The 26,224-nt window shown below is 35.5% G+C and overlaps 1 protein-coding gene across 1 annotated transcript; it reads right to left on the bottom strand.

Moving 5' to 3' along the window:
• Positions 1-3,390: 3,390 nt before the first annotated feature.
• LOC100893600 (nuclear receptor ROR-alpha) lies at positions 3,391-24,229 on the bottom strand. Its single transcript, XM_030972412.1, has 4 exons — positions 24,079-24,229; positions 23,409-23,519; positions 13,369-13,491; positions 3,391-11,688 (listed from the first exon to the last, which is right to left on the bottom strand). Exons 2-4 carry the CDS (start codon positions 23,452-23,454, stop codon positions 11,444-11,446), a joined length of 414 nt encoding a protein of 137 aa, XP_030828272.1. The 5' UTR covers positions 23,455-23,519; positions 24,079-24,229; the 3' UTR covers positions 3,391-11,443.
• Positions 24,230-26,224: the final 1,995 nt, after the last annotated feature.

A 26,224-nucleotide genomic window follows, 5' to 3' on the forward strand; every position in this document is an offset into this window, starting at 1 on the left:
TAGAGTATAAAGTTAGCTGCGTTGTATAAATGGACATATCATTATTGTTATTATTATTACTATTATTGTCATAATTATTATCATTATCATAAGTATTAGTATTATTGTTATTAGTATTGCCATTATTATCATTATTATCATTATTATTATTATTACTATTAATATTATTATTATTATCATAATCATTGCTATCATTATCATTATTATCATTATTATTATACCTATCATCATCATTGTTATCATTATTGTTATTATTATTATTATTATTATTATTATTATTATTATCATTATTATTATTATTATTGTTATTATTATTATTATTATTATTATTATTATTATTATTATTATTATTATTATTATTATTATTATTATTATTATTATTATTATTATTATTATTATTATTATTTTTATTATTATTATCATTATCATTATTATTATTATTGTTATTACTAGTAATATCATTATTATTATTATTATTATTATCATTATCATTATTATCATTATTGGTATTACTATTAATATCATTATTATATTTAACATTATCATTATCATTATTATTAATATCATCATGATCACCATCGTCATCATTATTATTTTCTCTTTTTCTCTGTCTGTTTAACGGTCATGGCAATCCTCGTTTGGTTTCACTCTCAAACTTTTGTTGTTGCCTTCCCACTCTAACTCGCATACAAGGTAAGCCAAGTGTCATGTTTGTTAGGGGGCGTCCATAATTACCACTGACATCATTTGGGTGTTAAGTTCTTCATAAAAGTCCCTTTAGGTTAAGGATCCACCGTTTTATACTGGCTTGAAAGACTTATATCATGGCGGATTTAGATGAACTTCTCTTATAAGTTACGCTGTATAGGGTGAGTTTAGTAGCTGCGTTTAATAGCAATACTGTAATGGAAAGAAGAAGAAGAAGAAGAAGGAGAAGGAGGAGGAGAAGAAGAAGGAGAAGAAGAAGAAAAATAATAAGGAGAAAGAAAGACAGAAAGAAAGAAAGACAGAAAAATAAAGAAAGGAGAAGGAGTAGGAAGAAGAGATGTAAAACCCGGAAATGTAATCATTTTTTTTTCTTTCTTGTATTATCTGTTAATTTACATTGTATACCTCTTAGTTTACTCTCCGTTTGTCATCTCGTTCATAATCGTAATTTTCTAGTCTATCATCACCATTTCTTTCTATATTTTCTCATATTATGATAATCATTTATTTGTTTTCCTCACCACTTATTTTTCGTTTGATCCTAAATTGATTTGCTTTGTTTTCTGCCACCTCAATAATTCTCTTTTGATTCTTAACCCGTTCGTCCTTGTCCTTTTCTCGTCTTTTTTATTCATATTGCAATCTACCCTTTGTAGCTGGTTTACAAAGATGGGTCGAGTATGCCTTGGAGAGCTTGTCAAGTCACGTGGCTCCCAGTTTCCGTTTCAAGGAGCTCTGTTTTTGCAACTGCCCTCTGGCTACTTCTCAAATAAAAATAGAATGGAAATTAATTACCCTTAAAGATGAGGCTCCTATAGAGAAATCAAAAATAAATCTGTATCGCTCAGAACAAGAAGGTATATATATTATTTCACTCGTAAACTATTCTAAGTTTTATATGACATTTTTTTCATGACATTTAAGAAAAATAAAAATCGAAGTATTCTAAACTAACCTTGGGCTACAGGTTTATCATTACGGTATCTCTTTCATATTTTCAAACAAAATATGATTATGTCACCATATAGTAAGCCCACAGTTATGGTTTGACAATGTTAGATTTGAAATCATAGTAATATAATGTTCTATCGGTAACTGTGTTAACTTATTATGGGCGTTCCCAACTCAAGCTATGCTTTCCGGGTTTTCGCCTCCTTCCTTATCTGAATTATTTACTGTATACTCTATGTTGAAATAATTGTTACATATATCATGTATATATACATTGTGTTTCATATTGTACTGTTGAGAAGAAATCAAATAAATGTTAATAAATACCCCCCCAAAATACCTCCAAATCCGCTATCCAATGTGACATATATTTTATCGCATTATTGCATTAACAAAAAAAAATCATCTAACTATACTCCTTCTAGCAAAGGACGTATTTGTAAGGGGGCACAGTCTTAAAATAATGACAAGCAAATGAAAAACACACAAAAGGAAAGTAATAGAAAGAAAAAAAGGAGGAAGAAAGAAAGAAAGAAAATACAGCAAATTGTTATTTTTTTCTTTATTTTATTGATCGATTGATTAAAAAAAAAAATTGTTTTTGGGGGTGACGTGGTATTGGGCAACCACTTATGTAAATCTCGTAACGTCACTCTTCATTTCCCCGTTTATCCATTTCATATTCCACCCCCACCTCATCTCATCTCTTCCTCAAATCTATTCACATATCTTCCTCTCTCTCCTCCAACTACTGACAGTTACGTGTCTAAATCTGAAGTAACGGTGTTAATGAACTAGATTCTCACAATGTGGGTTAAGGGCTTGATGAGGGGAAGAGAGAGAGAGAGAGAGGGGAAAACTAATATTGAGTCTATCTTATGGGAGAGACATGGTGACAGTCTGACATATATAAGTCATGACCAAGAGATCTCTGCGATGGAATCATCTAATAACAGGCAATTAAAGGATGCGTGCGAAACGTAGAATCGTGATTTTTTTTTTCTTCTTTTTCTTTTTGGTATTTGGGGGAAAATTATGCCCTTCTAATATTAAAATTGTTATGTCATGTTAGGATTATCTCCATGTCACGTTTGAAATAGTCAGGCGATATCACTACCAACATTGTCACGTAAAGTCATTCTCTCTCTCTCTCTCTCTCTCTCTCTCTTTATAATAGTGGTTCTGTATATTCCTCTTCATCACAATCACATAACCCTTCACCTATATCCACTCCAGATAACCTCCAAGTATTCCATCATTAAAATCTTATTTCCATTCATCATAGTTTTCATCTCCCTCCCGTTTCCTACTTGCCATTCGACCGTCTACTCACCAATCAGAGACACACACATACATTCACAACTCTTTAAATCATTTTCCAGTCCTCTGTCTCTGTACTTCATTATGTATCATTATGAAGTATTGATCACTATCTTGCCAACTTTTAAAATAATATCGTCTCTTTGGCAAAAGAAAATGTTTCGCTTCATACATCAATATATACTTTAATTACATTTCCTGTTTGGACTGTAAAAGATACCCTCATCAAAGAAAGTATAAGTAGTTTGCAAATATCATGAACTCTTTGGCTTAGCTCTATATAACTAATATTTTGACAGTTCACATAAATCACTGCTGTTTCTTCAAATAGCTGACAACACTTAGCAAAAGTAACTGAAACCTCAATAAAAACTGTAGAAATATAACACAATAAATCACACAGTATGCATGTTTTCATTTTTTTCCATCTGGCCCTTTTAATAACAGTATAGCACAAAATATGGTCTCAAGTCAAACAACAAAGAAAAAAAGAGAAAAAGGAAATACCTCTGTACATAAATTTGAGGAAAAGAATAGGAAATATTGTTAGATGTACATGTATACATAAAGGGGAAAATAAAGGTGTAAACAAAGAGGCTTGTACAATAATACACACATATATAAAAGTGGCACTGATGTGCTTTGCTTTTGTATGTGCATGATGTGAATTAAGTTTGCAGTTTATACAGCAGTTTGGTGCTGGAATTTGGTTACAAAGTAGGAGAACTATTTCTCGCTACAATGCCAACACAAACTCCTCTTATGTTGCAATAGTACACTTTATGTTTTCAAAGTCAATCATATATTTTAATCTTTCACAGTAGCAAAATCTGAGGTAAATTTGCAAACAATCATTTCTTCCTTTATTTCTTTTCTGTCACACCATTCATGATTTTTTAAACATTTATTCCTCCCTGGAGAAAAAGAAATGACAGACATATATTACACTGTTAATAAGAAACGACTTGAAGTGTGCTTTTCACAATAGTTTGAGTCTATAAAAATAGAGAGGTTATATCTGTATTAGATTCACACAGATGTTGAAGACAGGTTCAGTTTTTAGCAAGTTTCATTCCTACATCTCTACATCATTCCATCCTACTTAAACAAAAGTGAATGTCAAAAACAAGAGACAGAGATCAAATAAAGGAATAAATTTATGTATCTTTTTTTTTTTAAACAGAGTGGATCAAGTGACCCACTGAATTATCACGACACATACAAGTTTAAAATATCAAAATTTTGTTCTCAGTAGTTACATAGAACTTTACACACAAAACATTTTTTTCATATAAAACAAATATCCTTTTATATTTAAAACCATTTCAGCCATTTTGTTGTCTTTAATTATTTCAGCCCAGTTTCTATACCTTAGATTCTACTATTCTCTTTGGCTAAATTCAACTGAAAAATAGACCTGACAAATTCGTTACTATTTCACTCGATCATCTTTCTGTCTCCTCTCTCTCACTCTCTCTCCTGCCATTTATCATATACACATATATTGATTTTTACTCAATTACATACTGATAGTAATGAAAATAAGAATAATTTAGAAATACAATTTCAGATAAATCTATCAGAGTAAGTCCAATACAAGCAACACATTTTACAACACTCTTAAAATTTATCTTTTCATCAATTTACCTATTTCAGTCCAATACATTCATTTCCTGATTGACCAACCAATAAACATTACAGTGAGCTATAGTCTTAGCAATGAAGTACATTCAAAATACTAGTTGACAAATTTGGCAAATCTACAAATTAAAATACATTACGTGATTGATCAGATATCTAAAAGAATACAAACAAGAATAGACACAACAACACAAACTTGAGGGAAATGATAGGAAAATATGCTTCTACAGGAGTCATTTTTTAAGGTGAAAATACTTGTTTCTTATCATTTCTTTTCGAGGATCTAGGTTGATCCCACACTTCTATAACACACTTACAAATCGACTTCTCAATAATCAGTGCCAAGAAAGAATATTGATGGGACCATACAAAAAGCATTCAACATATCTTGACCTACATGATTGCATACTGCAGCGTGCATTGGTATACATCGGCTCTAATGGGAGGCCCTTTCAACGCGTAACATTTAATCATTCTAATTTCAATTCATTATTCCTTTCTAATAGCAACCTCTCCCATGCATCATTTTGTGACATTTTTATTGGGGCCTATCAAGATCATCCCCCTTTTTGAAACCCTCATCCATCTATCATCCTTAAATGTTGTTGCTGAAGAGAGGAATTAAAGGAACAGGGTACAAAATGATAAGAGTCATCCAGTTTTATGCTCAATGTAACACCAAATTTATGATTTTAAAAACAAAAAAGAGGGAAAAATGACCTTAAATCATTAATCATTCTATGGATCAGTATGATAAGAGAGATAACAGACATAATTAATCAGTTAAAACAAAATGTGTTTAATAGGAAAAATATTACTATGAAGGTGACATCAATTTGTGCATGTGTATGTATTTAGTATAAATATCTAACAAAAGGGATGGATAAAGCCTGTATTAGTTCTGAAGTCTTTGATAAGTCAATTCTACTTTGTGCATTTGTATTCCAGCCTAAGGATCCATGTTATATTTACAAGTTTTCTCAATCTGATATAAACCAGAGGAATTGGAATTTTTAAAAAATGAAAGAAAATACCCTGTGTCCCAATCAGCTGGTTTTGGAAAAGAGAAATATACTTGTGAGTTTAGTATATTCAATACTTGTTCACATTTATCATGACTTGTGCAATTGAAAAATGACTGTAATCAAAAATTTACATTTAGTTTAATGACTAGTAACAGTTAAATTAAATTAAATTCATTTATATTATTTTTGATATTAACATGATATAAATGCAAGTAAAAAATTCACCAATATTCCAAACTTCTAAGCATTTTTTCTTCAGAACAGGTCACTCTTTTATCTAGTAAATATTACAAGAATAAGGACTATATTTCAGCATAGTAAATTTATAGAAAAAGCTGATCAAACACTGGAATCAAGTATAGTAATTGGGTAAAAATAGGTTCCTCTGCTATGCCAATTTGGTAGGTATTATTTCTATTTTACTTTCATAAGCACACTCATTAGAGTCCATGAATATAAGTGAGGAATATGACAAAAAAGAGAAAGAGATAATAGTTTTTATTTGCTTTTTATAGATCAAAATAGAAGCAAATCATCCAAATGGAGGGATATGGTATATCATGGTAAAATGATACAGAATTCATAGCGGGATCAGTTTCGGCTCTAATCGTTTCAAATTTACGACCCAGAAGCGTTATCTCACACCTCCCTTTCCTTCGCATCACAACATGGGAGTAAAACAAGGGAGGAATCTATCGGTGTTGTGTTCGGTCACTCGAGGATGCATCATTTCCTGCCTTCCAACCCTAACGTGTACATTTGCATCCAACCATTAGAGAAATATGTGGATGCAACGATAAACTAATGCCTAATGGATTGTTCATGTATAGCTGAGAACCATGGATTACTGTAATTTCAAACTGATATGGTACAGTATATTTTCTTCAAATAATACTTGTCTCTGGATGTTATGATGTAGATGATTTGCCTTTTTTCCAATTTTTTATTTTTTATTTGTATTATTCCTTCAAGAGAGAATACTGTTTAAAAAAGTCATCTGTTTGAAGCCACAAATGCATTCAATTTTGTGTAAAATGACACCAGGCAATTTCATCTGCAAACTAAAGCTATAGGGAAATGATTTCCAGAACACTTTGTCAGCACATACAGAAAGTCATATCTCTACACACAACTGGAATATTTTTATTGTTTTTTAATTATTCTTATCCGCAGATTTACAGATTTGAAAGGACAAAGTGGATTTGAAATTGTCCCTGCTTAGAGCATTAATCATGCGGCTTCCATTATGTTTCTCTAAAGCTTAACTTCAATGTGAGGAAAGTAGGGGCGTGAGAAAGGAGGGATAAACGACATTTCTTAAACAGAAACATGTCCACTGTCTCAAGAATGTCTACATTCCAGGAACCAACCATGAGCTGTCCATGCCACAAAGAAACCCTATAGTTCCTGATTCATATCCCTTCTTGGCTCCACGTTCAAATTGGAACCATGTGACAACAATAGGCAAAGGACAAAAGAGATGCCCAACAACTTGGGCAACAAACGACCTCCATGACCACTTCCAGCACTAGCATCTTAAAGAACCTCCAGCAAACATCACAAATTTATAAAAAATGTACCAGAAATGATTTTTTTTTTAAACCCAAAACTACTTGGTGAATGCACTTTTTTTCTTCTGACAATCAAGCATTTAAAAAGGCATGACTTTAAGTCATATCTAATTATTGATTGTGGAGCTTTTGCAAATTATTTAAAAAGGCATAACTTCAATTCATATCTAATCCTTAAACACATTGCTTAAGCATCTCATAATCATCAAATATGGCATACATAATCAATTGATGTGTTTGTGAAAAGTGGGTGGTATATATATATATATGTATATATATATTAATGGAAATACTTCGCTATGGGTTGGTCCTTTTCTTTTAGAAAATAAGGGCAAAAAAGGGGAATTTACAAGAGAAAGATTTTTTTCAGAAGTGCATTGATGCAACTTATTGGTCTTTTGATCTTAATAAATATTATCTATCAACATTGTCAAAAAAAACACCTCCAAGTTGCAGACAAAACAATTTTCTGCTAAAACAACAATCCTAAAGCTACTACGAAAATATTTGGAAAACCATTGAAACTTGAGCAGATTTTCACACCAATAATATATATGTCAAAAGGATATCATAAATTGTTGAACTGCAATTTTAGCTTAATTGATACAAACAAGTAGAAATTCAGCCTAACACATGTGCTGTAACGGGCCACAAATGTTCATGAAGAGAAATAATCTGAAATAAAGAAATAGAGCAGCTGTGAAGTTCAAAACTGAACTCCCCGTCCATCTCAAATCTAAAAAATAGCCTTTTTACTCTCACACATCGTTCAAAATAACAAATCCTCAGTCACTTTATACATTGCAGCATTCATGTATGCAGCCTCTATTGTAGACAAAAGAAATTCATGAAGAATGATGAAGACATGTGTTTTTATGAAGGTACATGAAAACAGATTCGGTTTAGGTAGGTAGACTTGATGTATAAAAAAATAGACACAGCATTTCTTTCATCAGACACAATTCAAGATCAAATCAAATCCTCTTGACTATAATCAGAAAAAAAGATAAGAAAAAAAAGATGACAGGCTCATTCCATGATTCGTTCATTTTTAGTAACAATAAAAGAAGTCAATAAAGAGATACATGTATCACCTAGTTCATCTACAAGTTATACAAAAATTAATTCCTCCTGAGTCTTTTTTCTTCCCGTTACAGGTAGCAATCTGAAATCCTTCCAAATTACTTTTACGACAACATATCACTAAGGTCCGTCCACATTAATCACTGGAAAATGAGCAATTTTATTTAATTGCTTGTGCATATTAGTCAGGTGCTGCCTCCGAGAGCTGAAATGGAGTGTTGCTTTTTGTAAATAAAAATACTTGTAACTTATCACAAAAGTGTTATTCATAACATTATAAATATTGGAAAACCAAGAAACATTTATATTCAAACTCATTTTAAACAATGAAATGCAGTGCTTATTTTTTTTATTACTCCTATTATATTACTTTGGCTACTTTCAATTGAATACCAATTAGAAAATTTATTAATAAATATTTTACAAAAGGCAAATCAATATTTTATGTGGTAGCTCATTGTGAGTTCATATAAAACTCAAAGAGGATTTTGTTTCCATCAATAATAGGTGGTATTCTTTCAAACAGGTTACAACATACTTGAGTTAAAACTTTCCACCAGTCATTTCAGCCAGATATTTCAGTTTTCAATTTCAAAACAAGCAAAATGAAAGGAATCAAATTGTACTTTAGTATGAATCTACCTTCTTGCCATATGATATGGTTATTTGTTTGAAGCATGTGGGTTTTAATTATGAATTCAACACTTTTATCTCTATGTTTAGTATGAGCTCCAATAGACTGATCATGCACTAGCTCTGCTGAGCAGCAATACTGGAGAGCAAAATACAAAGCAAGGGTTACACTTCAAAGGGAAGCTAAAACAAGGTATTTCATTGCAAAACATAATAATACTCGTTTCGATACACTCTTCTTACTCTCACCCATGAAGATAGAATAAAGAAAACAATATATTGAGACCAGATTTTGAGAGCTTCAGTCACAGACGCATTCTGCGAAAAAGGCCGTCTTTTTTCATCAATACATAATCAAATATTTTTTTCTTCAGAATTTCAAATCTTAAATGTCCTTTTTTTATATGTGCTATTCACTATTTACACTGCTATTTTAAATATTATACAACTTGGCCACTGATAAAACTTTTTACAGTACAATAAATGATATAAAACAATATATAATAACATTGTTTTTGGTACCTTTTCATATTGTGCTTCTCTTATCAAGTCATTCTTACGTCATTTTAAAAGTGGAAAGTTGGGGAGGTGTAGGGGTGTTCTAGTTAATGCCATCTATACACAGAGCTTCGGTAACTTGGTTACAGTTGGTCACAACATGGCATATACTCTTTTGTTGTGTGCTTGCCCAACATAGCAGTATTCATCATATTGTGCCTGAACTCTCCTAATGGTACTGGTTCTAGGTGACTATCTATCACGTTAAACACATAGGAGCTTCCTCTACTGAAAGATACCCTGTGGAACTGGTGGAGGTAATGATTAGAAGTATCATTCAAAGTTTTTGAACCAAATCAGAAAAAAGGGCATTGATTCTTGATCTTATTAAAAGTCTTAGGATGAACACAAAATAAAGATGTCTTTTTGATAGAATTTATTGTCTGCCACGTGCAACATAATCTGCATCTCTTAATCTAATCTTGAATTCTAAAAATATCCTTGAATAGAACTACATTGTCAAATCAGCAAAATTTTTTTTAGTAAAAACAAAATTAACCGGAAAATTAAGGTGCACCAAGTGAAATAAAACAAGGTGTTGAATAGCTACATATTAAGTGCTCCCAATACACAATTAAAATGTTCTGTTCCATGTTCATCTTAAGAATTAGAATTCAATACCTTACTGAAGTAAATTTTTATCCTCTCAGAATGGAATTGATTTATCTCCCAATATGTTTTAAGGTTGTTTATGATGATACCTCACCATGGTTGAAAGGACTTAATTCTTTGCTTTTCCCCCAAAGAAGACATTTCTACCCTGCTCCCTTTCTGTGCATTTGTGCTGTGCTGACAAAAAAGTGGTCGCACTTGGCTCCAATTGAAACAATCATCACACATGAAACTTTCTTCATCTTACATATCACTGACTTATTGGTGCTAGAAGGGCACTGGCTTACATCAACACACTTTCAGAATGGCCTGAATTCTTTCTGTTTTCTATTGCTTACAAAGCCCTTTCGGGCTCAAAATCACACATCTATGCATAAAAATCAGACTTTCAACTTGAAAAATCGCCTATCCATTGTGAAGAAGTAAAACCCAGTGCTGCTGAGAGCATAACCTGGGGTTGATGATTCAGTACTACTTTGCAGACTCAAACCTTCAATCATCACTGTTAACAAATGATATCTCATCTTGAGAAGATAAATCACACCACGCCCTTCTTTTCCTTTAAACATGCTCTTAAGATCTGGTAGTGATAAAGTTCTGCCAGGGCTTTCTCCATGCGATGTCCAACCCTGCAGTACTTGAACGTGATCCTCATATGCAAATGCAACAGTGATCCCAATGCCCACGTCTGAAGAACTTGGAAGAGAGACCTCCTAGGAACCTTATGTAAGACTCCTTCTTACCTTATGGCGACCAATTAGGTCATGAATGTTCCTAGAGTTAGTTAATTGGATGCAGACCAGCTGATATTCATCCAAGTCTGAAGTTGGTGCATTTCCTGTTGTCCTCCACTTTTTTTCAAACTCCGAAGCCACCATGATGCTAAGCAGTCGACTAAGCTTCAACATTACAGCTTCAACAAGGTGGCCTTTCAGACAATGCCAGTGCATTGTACCTTTGGGTACAGCAAAGACTTCTTGTGAAGATTCTGCTTGACAGAGGGATTTTTCTGAGTGTGCACAACAATGGCTTCTCTGCAGAATTCCTATGACCTGTTCTTGGGATTCCTCACTCGTCCAACCAGGAATCCAAAGCTCTGGTGAACCACATGGCATTTGCCTTCACCTCTATACACCAATGTTCACGATATCTTGGACACTGCTCCAAGACAGATCCCATCCATCTTTTGAACAAACCTGCTACCTGATAACCACATCAGTGTGTTGCCCTCCATGGATGAATCCCGGCCCACAGATGATGTTACCCAATATCTTTGTAGTCTTTGAAGGCTCCTCTGATCAACACACATACTATCTACCTATCTAGTTCATTCCCTCGACTTCAGAACAGTCTCATTGCCATGGCTGTCGAGTCCGGTGGTGGCGGCACCACCATGGTGTGACGTGGTACTGCTGTCAGCTCCAGATAGCTGGTGCTGATGGTTCGCAGGGTTGGCATACACATGAGAACCTGGGGTAGGAGATTGGGCTTACAGCGATGGTTCTGAGACAGCATGTAGGCAAAGCCGCTGAGTACTTTGTCTTGCAGGGCTTCCACCTGCATCTTCTGTTTCAGTCCTTGTAGATCTGTGAGGATAGAGATCAAATCAAAACCAATATAACTTCAGTATTCAGTCCAAAAGAATTGTGAGATATTGAACATAAAGTCTGTAATTAAGCTAGAGAAGGAAAACTGGGGAAAAGGAAATTAGGTAGCTTAGCAAATGTAGTAGCAATGAAAAGACGTGTTGTCGCGTGCAAAATGCAAAATGCTTTATTGTTGAAAATCGTAATTTCATAACGTAAAGGTAGAACCAAAAATCGTCATGGTTTGGAGCTGGCAATACATGTACTATCTTGATAAGCCTTACTGTTACCTGAATTTTTCATCATAAATGAAGGAGAAAAAATACCCACTTTTAATTCACAAACGTTACTAACTATTGTCCTTTGCGTTCCAGACAACATCTTTTCATGCCACAATATATCGCTACGCTACCTTATAATAACATTTTGTAGATTCTTACAACTTTTAGATACTTACAACAGCCAAAAAACCTCTTCCATAAAACAAAGTAAATGTAATGCTTTCTAATTTTGATTCTCTACATTAATGTGTAGATTTAGAAAGGACCAACTTTAAATTTTCAGAAAGAAGATTAATGGCAAGAGAGAGATTGAGAGAGAGAGAGAGAGAGAGATTGAGGGGAGAGGGAAAGGGAGATCTAGGAAAAGAGACAGAGAGAGCGAGCGCATGGATGCTGTACTTATTACAGGTCAACCTAAGTAGTGTAACAATGAGACTTTGGGGACATGATCTTGGAGCAAACCTAACATAGATCTGAAACTTTCCAAAGAGGGATAAGCCCAAGAGGATAAAGGGGGAGCATTCAAGGTAAAAATCATGAATTTAACCCACTGCCTACTGAATATCATCGTTCCAACAGGTTACTTACACCAGGAACATGGTTCCCATAGGTAAAGGGTTAAAGACAGGATTGGAATGACTTGTCTGGAGGAGTGATGTATGGGATAGAAATGAAGGTCATAAGAAAAGTAAGGTTTTGGGAGAATTTACGGAAGTAAGAGGAAGAGATGAAAGCAAGTTTGAATATTATTTTCATAACTGTTTATTTTATAGAATTATAACCAAATACCAACTGATCAAAGCACTTTACAAATAAATCCATTGTGACATTTCCCTTTTTTTAAATTAAAACTGGATTTCATGTTTCCTCCCTTTGATGTGATCGGCAGAAAGAGAAAGAATCCGACAAAAATAGGCTTGTGATGGGAAATAAATTTAAACAGGAATTGATGTCTGAATACATATATTTTTGATTAAAGAGATTTATTGATGACAGAACTTACTTCATGGCTTCTCTGTAAATTACTAGCTTCCTTGAATTAAAATGTTTCTGAGAACCAGCATTGTATTTTTAACCCTCATTTAGCCGTCTTTAGCATAATTCATCAATTAGGCATATTAGACCAACCGCTGCAAAAAAGATGCTTTGCTTCACATTGTGACATGATGGCAATTACAAGATGCCTTCTCTTTCCCATCCCTCCAATTTTCATCCACGCTTAAAAGCTAGTTTGGGAAGATATCATTCAAAATTGAACCCGTATTCCGATGGTTCTGAATTATTCATGCCATGTTAAACAACAATGATAAGCCCCCTGTCGCACTCCCCCCTTCCTCCCCAAAGCCTAGTTGAAGATGATAAGTGAATTGATGAGATGATGAAGCTAGCTAGGACTAACCTGAGGCAAGAAGCAGGAGTGCAGAGAAGACAGCGATGTCCTCTTCTCTGAGATGCATCCCGTGAAGGCTCTCTGCCAGGCTGAACAGAAGCTCAAAGAACACTGCTAGATTGAAGTCACTTGCTGCACGTCAGGGGAAATATAAACAGGAAACATTAACAATTTCAGATTGAAAATATCAAACATGTATTAAATCTCTTGACAGGTGAACAAATTATGGGAGTACCTTGTGGTTGAACATTAAAGGAAATTACATTTCTACTATGTTTTTTCCCATAGGAGACTTTCCCCCAAATTATATTGGCTTGAAAGGTTTGTAGAGCTATTGAACAACAAAGCCATATTGCCAATCACTTCTTTGCAAACCATTCAATTTACATATTAAAGGTAGAATTTGATCAATATTCCACCTTATGGAAAAAATAAAATTCTCCTAGAGTCTTAGGTAAGATTTTGGACAAGCTAACACTCTTAATGATAGGATGGGCAAGGCATGTACTTCAAAAACAGATATATGATTAGACAAAGCATTGAGATCAGTCATGCCAACATATGTCCCCAAATTCTTAGTTCTGCCACACACAATTACATGCTTTGATATTCATCACTTGCATGCTTTATGAATCTCTGGAAGCATAAGCATATCTCCCCATAAATCATCGCATCAAATTATGCTTTAATTCATCAACTCATCTATGACTATCTGGACGATCTGATACCACAATAAATCTTTTCACGATGTCTTTTATCCTCTCTGACCATTACCTAGCCATGTAGCAATTCTTATTTCAAACCTTCCTCCCTATTATCTATTCATCTATTGATCTTCCATTCTTGCATTTATTTTTAATACAACAATCACTCCATCTCTCAATCACGGACTCACTCCATCCATCCATCTATCCATCCATCCGTGTGAGCAGCTGCACCAGGGCCTATATGTAACTGATGGCTGATCATCCATAGATGTCAACCCACTATTCATTGAATCAATGGTTCATTGCTACCCTTTGAAATCCCTGATCCTTATCGATTTCCAGCAAAATAGCCAGATGAATATAGTTCAGCCATTATACATATATATATATATTAGTATGTATGTATATATATATATTTCTATGGTCCTTCCAGATGAACTATATTGATCAATTTTGTTTCTTCAGAATTGTCCTACTAAACTCCTGAACCCTAGGTGTGAGTTCACAATAGATAGACTTGCCAAAGGTCACTTATTTAGATGTATTCTCGAGTTGTCTTCTATTCACTTTGCAATGTGTTCCAACGTCACCCATTTATCATGATACCATCAAGAATCATCAGGAAATGGGTGATGTGAGGATGTCAGTCAGGAAGAGATGGAAAGTCAGATGAGGAGACAGAAAAATATATTCATAGTACAAATTAATACATGTGTGTATGGTTGATAGAGATAAGGTCCAACGTAAAAATATATACCAAAGAAGTCGTACAAAGAAAGAGAGATAAATTGAAAAAGGGTAACATCTATGACAAAGAGAGGGGTACAGACAAAACAAAGAGTATATATTTTTATATAGAAAGGGAAGGAAAGAGAGAGATGGAGGGAGGGGAAATAGGAGAGAATAGGATAATTCGAGAGAGAGAGAAAGAGGTGGAGAGGGAGAAAGAGGTGGGGGGAGAACAAAATCTGCACGCAGTAAAGCGATCCTAAAAAAGAATCTAAAATTAATATTTCATTAGTTAATTGGCTCATCCAGACTTCATAACTGCAACCCTCTCGAAATAGCATGGAGCTTCAAGGCTATAGGAATGATACCGTGACGTCAAGGTCTAATAATATAAGTGCTATGTAATACCCATGTAAATTGCATGCTTGGCATACCTGCGATCGGTGCAATCAATGGATGTTTAGTGGCATTAAATAAGGCACGGCCTTGACTTTCATAAGTTAAACTTCAGGTGGGGTGTAAGGGCAACATGAAGTAGGGCAGAGTTTGTTCAGCGGACAGACAGACTGACAGACGTACTCTGTGGTGGTAATGAGCGGACTGTCCATGTCCAACTGTTTCTCTGTTGAGCTCATCAGCTATCAGCTAGCATGTAGCTTAGCTCGCAGCAATCGAGCTGCATCACCTGTATATTATCATGGACCCCATAGTTGTATCTCCATGGTATGACACTGCACATTGTGCATATTCAAACAGCTTAAAAGTAACACATGTAATCATTCAATATCGTTCTTGTACAAGGAGCCTACCATGTAATGACTGAGAAAAGTTTAAGAAGACAATTAAGAAAAAGAACATGTACCCAGGACCATAATGGAAAGAAATTCATTGAATAGCCCTGAAAGCTATAAATAATGAGATAATTGGATATCAGCACAACTGGTTATGAATTTGACTTTTAAAAAGTTTTTTTCTAGAAGGAATTCTTATTTTATCTGTATTAAGGCTTATCATAATGAAAAGAAAATAGCTGAGCATAATAAGCTAATAGCTGCTTCCATAAGTGGAATGTTCATGTTCAGTGATTCAGCTGTAAGATACCTGTAGTGTAACATCAGCTGGATAAATCTGCAAATCAGTGTTAATAATGTGATCCTCACAAACACATTGCTCTATTGAGATAATATACTGATGTAGCTGTGTGCGATGTATTGCTAAGAAAATGAATCTGGCCGAAACCCACATCAAATCAAATCAAATCAAGTCTATATCGAATCAATCAAACTTAGGAATTATGAAGCACCTCTACCAATAAATATTCCCCTTTGGGCTTACATCAATGCTTGGTAGCAACTGTTTGAAAACATCAATACGAGGATAAACAAGATATGGAGAATGGCCTTAAACTTGAAGTCAGAGAAAGAGGATAGAAAATAAGATCAAGAGCAACCTTGACATCGTAATTTCCTGGGACCGTCCCATGAAATTAACGAGAGCCCAAATAATTTTGGACAGGTATTCCGTGGTCCTCTTGAAGAAAGCACGTAGTCTGCAAATCAGTAGGGTAGAGGGGATTAGTGGTTGATGGATGAGAGGGGGAGATGATCTGGGCAGACTTAATCCAACCTACTAATCCCCTGGAGCATGCAATGAAGCTATATGCATTCCTCTTCTGCGTCTCAGGAGGGCGTTTGTGATATGGGACCATACAAGAGATGCAGCAACATCACAGAGGCAATTTAACTCAAGATGCACTTTATTTAGTTAGAGAGAGAGAGAGAGAAAGAGAGAGAGAGTGAGATGCAGAGACAGAGAGAAAGAGACAGAGAGAGACAGAGAAAGAGGGAGAGACTGAGAGTAGGGAGAGAAAGAGGGGGTGGGAGGGATTTAGAGAAATTATACAGATGTGGATATTTCTCACAATTAGCAAGAAGTAAAGAAGTTCCAGATGTATCAAAATATAATTGTCAATGTCTTCAGTAAAACTATCCAGGAATTTAAAATAAAAAAAAATTGTTATTGAAGAAAACAATCTGACTATTTCTTTTCTATCTCTCTCCCTCATCCTTTAAATTTATCTCTCTCCATCTCTCTGTCCATTTCTCTCTTTGTCTACTCTCACAGCTCAGTCTATCCTCCTACTTCCTATTCTATTGATTATTCTTTTTCTCTCTTTATTCTTCTTCAATCTGTTATGATTCCCTTAACCACTTTCTACTACTTTCTGTCCATCTCCAACCATATCTCCAACCATATCTCTGCTCATCTCCTTCCATCTCCACCAATCTCTCTTTCTATCTTAACCTTCCATTTATCTTTCCTCCCATCACTCTTTCCTCTGCCTGTTTGGTTGGGACGCCCGGCCAGAGAACTGATTGAGAGCCTTACACTTGACCTTGGCAATGCATTGTTGGTAGATGAAAGGTTATGAGTCACAGACGGAAACAGAGCTTTCGTTTTATGATGATCATCTTCACCGCTAGAACTGCATCTGCCAAACGTGATTGGCGCGTTCCACATTACCACTGGGGCAGCACTAATATGCCCCACTTACATCCCAGAACTCTGCTTAACGAAACACAAACCCAAACCCCATAACCAGGCCCAGATATGCCTACATGTGGTCTAATTTACAGGCGGCCCTTGTAGGTTTCATCCTCTATCTTGTCTCCCGATTCCTCCAGCCGAACATTGTGTTCTGGGGCATGAGTTGCTTATCTGGAACATGATAATTTGTCAGGTGCAGCGACGTGAAAATGGGTCATTAATTTTGGAGATGAATTTTGAAGGGAAGAGTGATCTCTGGGCGAGTATTGAAGTACCATGTGTTTTATGAGTCTGCACTAAAGAGCCCTCCAAGAGGTCACCTTAAGGCACATCTTTTTATGGTGAATTCACGTGTTTCTGTAACATCTATCCAAAGCGTCTAGCCTTATCTTATCCAGTGTAGGATTTCATCAAAACATATTTGCTGTGAATATATTGTTCGCAAAAAAAGAGATAAAAATAACCTTAGATGTAAGACATGGTAATAATAAACTTAGAAGAAAAGAGGAAAGAAATGAGATGTCTCCAAGATCACAATCCCTTACAAATTACATAAACGCTTTCCTCTGTACATTTAGCACTTAGTTTCTGGTGTGAATCAGCAATTACAGAGGGGAAGGACACCTTCTTTCTTGGCTCATGTCAAAGGGGAAATAACGATGAACTAAACTGGATCAAAACCTAAGGTTGTAACGGAATACCTCTCCCATTTTATTTTGTCTTTCACTATGCTCAAATTGACCTGCTAAAATTGAGTCAGGGGAGGTATTGAATTGCATGTCTGCAGACGTACTGTACAGTGCTGGCTGGTTCATCTGTTCTTGCATTATATGGATAGGTGCACGGTAGCTGTTTCTTAATGGTTAAATGGCTTGAGAGAAACTCTAAACTTAGTCATTAACCAAATTATTATCTCAATGCCACATTTATCATAATCATAATTGTTATGGTCGCTGTAATGATGGCCATATAATAGCCATTATAATTAGTTCATCAAATTAATTATCATTTGGTCCAATATAAGTTTGGATAGTGTCATAAGTGCAGATTGAATCCACGCATCATTATGATAATTTATTTCATCAAATGGCCAGTGGCACTCTAACCATCCAAACAGTAACTTGATAACATGCAAACAAGGGATAGTACACATTGTTTGTTCACTGAAATAATATAGTTTTTACATATATTTGCTCTGAAATAACTGTAATGTAAACAGGCTTGGGTAGGTGAGTTTTTATTTGCCATAACCTCTAAAACATTTCTCCTTTGAAGAATAGATATACTTCAATTCCTTCCAATATCATTCACCTCTACAAAACAATTCATTAAATACCTGTCCTTAAATAAAGCTACCCCCAAATCAGCATCAATTTGTTATGTTAACTGTTAACACGTCACTGGCTACTTTGAAATACCAAAGGCCTACAAGCAAAAATCAGCAGGAGTAAAATAAGACAACTATATATAGCCAATGAACTTCAAGAACATCTTAACAGGAGTAATCAAATATTTTTCTGAAGTTCTCCCCTTTCAGTGTGTGTGTGTGTGTGTGTGTGTGTGTGTGCACAAGAATGCCCGACATCTTTTCTTCACTTTGTTGTAGCGATGTGTCCTGCATATATATGCCCTTCTTTCTCTTTACTTGGCACGGACGGCCGATCGAGAGACATGTTTTGTACGCTAGCTGGGAGCGAAGTAGGATGGTGGGTTGACGTCAACGTTAGGAATACAGCCCAGAGCACTGCTCCTGAATACTGATGCAATGATCAAGAAGAGCGAGCCATGTTTCTAGTCTATACATTGGCTATCAGGAGGAGCTACGGTAATGCTCAGTTCACTGATATTCATACCTGATAACCCGATACTCTTATTAGAACTTTGTCTTTCGTTGTCTGTGCCATCTATTTTGTCCTTCTCATGAACTTATCATAGATCCTATTTTGATCTTTGTATTTTTAAAGTCTTCATTGTTTAATATTTGCTTCAACAAGAGTATGTATATATATTTAGGTCAATGATTAGTAACTTCTGAATAAATTGAACAGCTTTCAACTGTATTTTATGAGCACCAACAGAGATTGTAAACTTGAATTACGGCTAGCATCATTTAGATACTGATGAGATGTGATGATATTGCAAATGTCTTTAAAAAAATTATTTGAAACCTCAGCAAGTTTACTCAACAATAACTGAATTTCTCTTTCCCACTTTGAAATCTGATATCTTTTTGTGATGTCACATTTATGTGTGCTGCATAAATTCTGCTTATTTGTTGAAAAAAAGTCCACATTTCTAAGCTCATGGGTGGCAGACATATCTTGATTTTATTCAGTTCGTATTTGAGTAGGAGCAAGATCTGAAAATAAGCATACAAACCCCAAGATTTCTCCTCCTCCTCCTGGTACACATTTACAAACCTAAGCTCAATTTCCCCCAAACATTTGTTACAGCTTTTCAGACTCAGTGAATGCAAATTCAGCAAAACACATGTCAGTTTAGCGGGGAAATGTGATTATTATTTAGCAAATCCGCAAAAATGCAGGATGAAAGTTGAGAAAAGCTCACAGGGTACTAACAAGACAGAAAGAATGTTAAGCAGAGGTATGGAAAGTCTGAGATCAAGAGGCATATGGAGTGAGGAAGACAGAGACGTGGGCAGAGATAGATAGATAGAGAGAGAGAGAGAGAGAGAGAGAGAGAGAGAGATATGAATGAGAGATTAGAGAGAAAAAAAAGAACGAGGGAAGAGGAGAGACAGAGACAGAGTGATGGAGAAGAGGAAAATAGAGGGATTTGTTTAAGAAGAAAAGAAATGGAAACAATATGTTGCCACATGTCAAGGGCAGCAAACCCTGGGGATAATTCGAGGGTAGGAGTGAAAGAGTAGATGAAGAAAGAGAGATTACAGAGAACTACTGCGATAAAGAGATATAAGAAGAGAGAGAGAGAGTGAGGAGAGTGAGAGACTTGCAAAGCAAGAGGAGAGGACTAAATGGAGAGATTTGGGATGGTTTTGACAATGTAAGAAGAGAAATCCCCAATGCTAGGTCCAGATTAATCTCAGGGACTTGGTAGGACTGACAGGGGCAAGCAAGTTGAAGGACCCACACAAAGAATATGATTACATGTTATATGTTACAAGGACTGATGTTACTAGTCTGGCTTCCAAGATTCAATATATTGATGCTGCCTCCGCTCAGTTCCACAACTCATGCTCTGGCGACAATTACTCCAAGGTACATTCCCTATACTAGCCATATTCGTCAACTTTAACCCTTGACCTAAAACTAAACCTAGCCCTAACCTTAACCCTCAACATAACAAAAACCAATTTACAACCCTAACTGTACATCTTTAACAAAATGTTGCTGGAGCAAATGTCAGGCTACCTTTTTTATGGATCAGGAATGGAAATGCAACCTATCCATTTTTATTTTGTTGTTAATAAGCTATATATCATATTCCTAAAACATGATTTTTTTTAAAAATACACTATTCAATTTCATCTGCTATTTTATGAACTACTTCTTATCTAATAAACATTACATCTTATCTGATTATAACATATTCCTAAAACATCTGATTGCAAAATAATATAAAAACAGCATTGACTACTTGCTATATCTATACTTTAATTACCTGATGATACTTGCACAAATCCTAGAAAGATATTTACTAAATGTGTCAGAATAGAAAGAAAGAAAAAACTTCCCTGGACGGAAAGATGTAGGAGTATCTCCTGCATAAAGGATCATAACAAGTAGAACTCTGGATACAAATGATCCAAAAATATGCAACGCACATCCCCACCAGACGTCACTTGAGAGAAAAGCACTCCCTCTAAAAGAAGAACTTTGAATATATTGAAGCAGCATTACTTGTTGACAGTTCCTGATAATATTTCTTCTTTTCCTAGGCATTGGGCATCTAGGGAATTACTTTGGACATTTATTAATAGCCCAATTTCTTTGGTTTTTGACCCGTACTTAACCAGGGGTTTGTGCTGAGGAAACTAGGACACAGATTTGATTGCAGTGTGTTTGAAATTTACATCCCCCCTTTAAGAAAAGTCTTTTGCGGCTTTGAAAGATTATGTTTCTATTTTGGACAAGTACGACATGCAAAACAGGAGGTTAAAAGTTGGCTTTTTAACAAGATGTCATCTCTATGCTCATGACAAACTTACTCCGTGGATGGACAAGGCATCTAAAGTTGTTGGGCCTATAATGCATGGTCTGATAGGTTTAATTTACAAAGTCGAGCAGAGTTGAAAATTATTTAACAAAACCTGATCAAAACCCTGTCACTCCCTATAGCATCATATACAGAATACCGACATTCACAATCAAAATCAATGAGAAACAACCTACTTTGAATGTTTCCTACATCACTCTTGAAGGTTTTCAAACATTCTTTATTAAAAACCAATCCCCTAGAATGACATAACTGGAACAATGTAATGTATGGGTGAGTGACATAGCCTCCGTATGAGATTTATTCACCTTCTTTCCTCTAGCTACCTGATTTATTTCACTTTCCATCCTCCGCTCTCGGAGACTCTAGAGTGGTTTTAAGAAAAAATATTTTAAAAACGTGCTTGAAATGCGACTTGGCAGGGCCATGGGGATAAACTAGAACACAGAGGACCCGTGTCTACCCACAGAACATCCTTTACATGTTTCCTGTTCTCATAATTTGTGTTTTTATCTGTGTTCGATATCTCTTTTCCTGTCATGAGAAACTACACTCTAATTTTAGGAGACCTGTGCTGCTACATGCAACATGGGAACCTTATTTGTCGATGGATCAAGACATTTTTTCTTTCTTTTAGCCTTACCGTACGTGCTCTCATCTATCTCCCATGAAACAAGAAGACTTAAGGTTACAGGCTTCTCACATGATGATTAAAACACCTAGACAAGGCATACCATAGAATGTTTTAACATGCATTTTCTGCATGAGTGATGTTTTGAAACAAGCTACCTGTAATTTTCCACTCAGTGTTTGGAGGAAAATGCCTGCTGGTTGAAATCTGTTTTGATGATTTTGAACTCAGTTTGGAAATGAACCAAGCCCCATGGGTATTTCCAGGACTATCAATTCCTGCTTTATTGTCTTCCGTTGAAAGCAAGTATTCAACAGCAATGAGAAAATAAAGTTTTACTCAACAAGTTACAGTTTTAGTCAAAGATGAAATACTTTGACAAATTTAAAAACTAATACAATATACGTATTTTTGCTTTCTGTTGTTGCAGCATATATAGATATGTTTTTGCCATATAGCAATTGTCTCGAGCCAACGTGATATTTTTATTTTTTGGGTCAATCTTCAACATCTTCTATTTCAATTTCTTACCACTTTTCCATAATTTTCCATCATTTATGTAGAATATTACATCTCAATGTTACTTCATATTGCTGCTGATTTGTAAGTAAACAATCAGTCATCAATGAGATCATTATCACTATATAAAAATACACAATGGATATACAGTGTAGTTTCATCAAACTCCTCCATATCATTTCCAAGGCAACCTACACCACCAGCAGCAACATCACTTCAACATCATGTATACATCATGTATCAAATGCAATCATTATTTGTCATTTGATCAAAGTTTTAACAGAATGAAAAGGCACAAAGGGGTCAGGATTGGAGAAAATGAGAGAGCGAAACTTGGAGAGTAAAGGTAAGTGAGAATCCTGAAAAAGACATGGAAGTAATGAGAGAGAGAGAGAGAGAGAGAGAGAGAGAGAGAGAGAGAGAGAAAAGAGAAAAGAGAAAGAGAGAGGGGGAGAGAGGGGAGAGAGAGTGAGGGGAGAGGGGGGGGAGAGAGAGAGAGAGAGAGAGAGAGAGAGAGAGAGAGAGAGAGGAGAGAGAGAGAAGAGAGAGAGAGAGAGAGGGGGGGGGGAGAGAGAGAGAGGGGGGCGTATAAGGAGAAGAGAAGAAGATGATAAAGAGGGAGTAGAATAATTATAGAAGAAGAAAAACATTGAAAAGGAAAAGAAAGAGGAGGAGAAGAAAAGTGAGGGGGAGAATAAGAGAGAAGTTGAGTTACTTACTAAGTTTTCTGGCTTGTTCAGGTGATAGCCACATCCCTTCCCACATTCTTAGTAACTTTGACTTGTGGTCATAGATTTGAGATAACTGCAACAGAATAACCTCTAGACCCCCTGCAATGAAAAGTGAAAATAGGAACAACTCAGATAAATATAATCCATGTAAAACCATAACTGATGAAATGTACAATGAAACTATTTAACATTTATAGAATGAGCATCTAAATTGAATACAGGCCAACATTGCATAATACTTTCAAAGAGTGGTTTGAAACAAAATCAGATCATTTCTAGCCTATATTGGCTATTCTGAAATTAACAGGATTGGTGACCTTCTACTAACTGTGGATTATTTGTTTAAAGAATCAATTGTATTTTTCCTATTAAACACATAAAGAGAAAAGCAACAAAAATTCTATCCATGACATGTACATTATGCTGACAAAATAATGAATAAGAAAATACTCACTAATCTGATAATATTTGTGAAGTTACACCGGTTCATATCTTGGAAACTCTACATTACAAAATAAGACATCATCAAGTCATGACCAGAAGATTGTATTTAGTCAGATTTATTGATTATTTATTGAATAACTCTGGAGGCAAATTAAGAGGAACACTGTTCTGATGTGTTTCATGTTTAACAGTATACATAATACAAAATCCTTACCAATTTGTAGTAAAATTCTCTGGTCCTCTTTACTAAATTCTCCAAAGCCTGGTATGGACTCTGCGAACTGGACGATGCGTTCGTACTGACTGCCTAATAGGACTGATAATCGTGTTAAGATCTCTTCCTTGGTCTGTATAATAATGAAAGAAATAGAAACAGACAAAAACTAGATGGAATTCGACTGCGCGCAGTCGAAAATGATGCCTCCGTTATAGAGCAATTTTACAAACCAAAACAGGAAAAAACTAGATGGAACTTCGACTGCGCGCAGTCGAAAATGATGCCTCCGTCATAGAGCAATTTTACAAACCAAAACAGAAGAAATTTTTCAAATTCAAGTTAGAATGTAATCCATTAACAGGTTCTCAGAATATCGTGATAACAAGCTATTTCTCATATACATGTACATGTATGACCCTTTGATCTTTGACCTCATGACCTCAAAATCTACTCAGTTCATTGGCTCTGCAAAATACATACACGTCTTGAGTTTGATGGTAATCCATCCATCGGTTCTAATGATAATGCGATCACAAGCTATTTTTGCATACATAATGAGCCCCATGACCTTTGACCTCATGGCACCAAAATCTAATCAGTTCATTGCCTCAGCAAGATATATACATGTCCTGAGTTTCAAGGGAATCTGTCCATCTATTCTAATGATTATGTGATCACAAGCTATTTTTGCATACATAATGATCCCTGTGACTTTTGACCTTGTGACCCCAAAATCTAATCAATTAATTGGCTCTGCAAGATACATACATAACATAAGTTTGGCCGGAATCCATTAATCAGTTCTTGTGATAACGCGATCACAAGCTATTTTTGCATACATAATGAGCCCTGCGACCTTTGACCTTTGGCGTTGTAACCCCAAAATCTGATCAACCCATTGGCTCTGCAAGATACATACATGAACTAAGTAGAGCAGGAATCCATCAATCGGTTCTTGAGATAACGCGATCACAAGCTATTTTGAATATGCATACATAATGAGCCCTGTGACCTTTGACCTTTGACCCAGTGACCCCCAAATCTAATCAGTTCATTGGCTCTGCAAGTTACATAAATGACCAAAGTTTGGTACGAATCCATCAGTCGGTTCTTGAGATAACGCGATCACGAGAACGGGACGTACGGACGGGACGCACGTACGTACGGACGGACAACCTGAAAACATAATGCCTCCGGCTACTTCGTAACGGAGGCATAAAAATTGAATTCACGTTCAATGGTAATCCATTGACAGGTTCTCAGAATATTGTGATTACAAGCAATTTCTCATATACATATATGACCCTTTGATCTTTGACCTCATGACCATAAAATCTACTCAGTTCATTGGCTCTGCAAGATGTTCTGAGTTAAATAGTAATCCATCTGTCAGTTCTAATGAGAATGCGTTCACAAGCTATTTTTGCATACATAATGGGCCCATGACCTTTGACCTTTGACCTTATGAACCAAGAATCTACTCAGTTCATTGGCTCTGCAAGTAACAAACATGACCTAATTTTGGCATGAATCCATCAATCGGTTCTTGAGATAACGCGATCACAAGCTGTTTTTGCATTCATAATGTGCGCTGTGGCCTTTGACCTTTGACCTACGTGCTCCAAAATCTAATCAGATTGTCTTCTTATGGTGATACACACTATCATTAAGTTTGAAGTTTAAATCTCCAGTGGTTCTTGAGATATTATGATAACAATCTCAATGTATGGAATTTCATAAGTTGACCTCTGTGACCCTTGACCTTTGACCTACGTGCTCTAAAATCTAATCAGATCGTCTTCCTATGGTGATACATACTATCCTTAAGTTTGAAGTTTTTACATCTCCAGTGGTTCTTGAGATATGATAACAATCTCAATGTATGGAATTTCATACGTTGACCTCTATGACCCTTGACCTTTGACCTACGTGCTCCAAAATGTAATCAGATTGTTTTCCTATAGTGATACACAATATCACCAAGTTTGAAGTTTAAATCTCCAGTGGTTCTTGAGATATCATGATAACAATCTCAATGTATGGAATTTCATAAGTTGACCTCTGTGACCCTTGACCTTTGACATACGTGCTCCAAAATCTAATCAGATCGTCTTCCTATGGTGATACATACTATCCTTAAGTT

This window comes from Strongylocentrotus purpuratus, unplaced genomic scaffold (genome assembly GCF_000002235.5).
Source record: "Strongylocentrotus purpuratus isolate Spur 01 unplaced genomic scaffold, Spur_5.0 spur5_scaffold_6, whole genome shotgun sequence".
Classification (NCBI taxonomy): domain Eukaryota; kingdom Metazoa; phylum Echinodermata; class Echinoidea; order Camarodonta; family Strongylocentrotidae; genus Strongylocentrotus; species Strongylocentrotus purpuratus.

Excerpts from the sequence above, each read along its gene's own strand:
- LOC100893600 (XM_030972412.1), bottom strand. The coding sequence starts at position 23,454 with ATGTGGGAAGGGATGTGGCTATCACCTGAACAAGCCAGAAAACTTA. Across the intron at positions 13,492-23,408 it reads TGAACAAGCCAGAAAACTTA|CAAGTGACTTCAATCTAGCA; the intron begins GTAAGTAACTCA and ends CCTGACGTGCAG. Across the intron at positions 11,689-13,368 it reads ACTCCTGCTTCTTGCCTCAG|ATCTACAAGGACTGAAACAG; the intron begins GTTAGTCCTAGC and ends CTATCCTCACAG.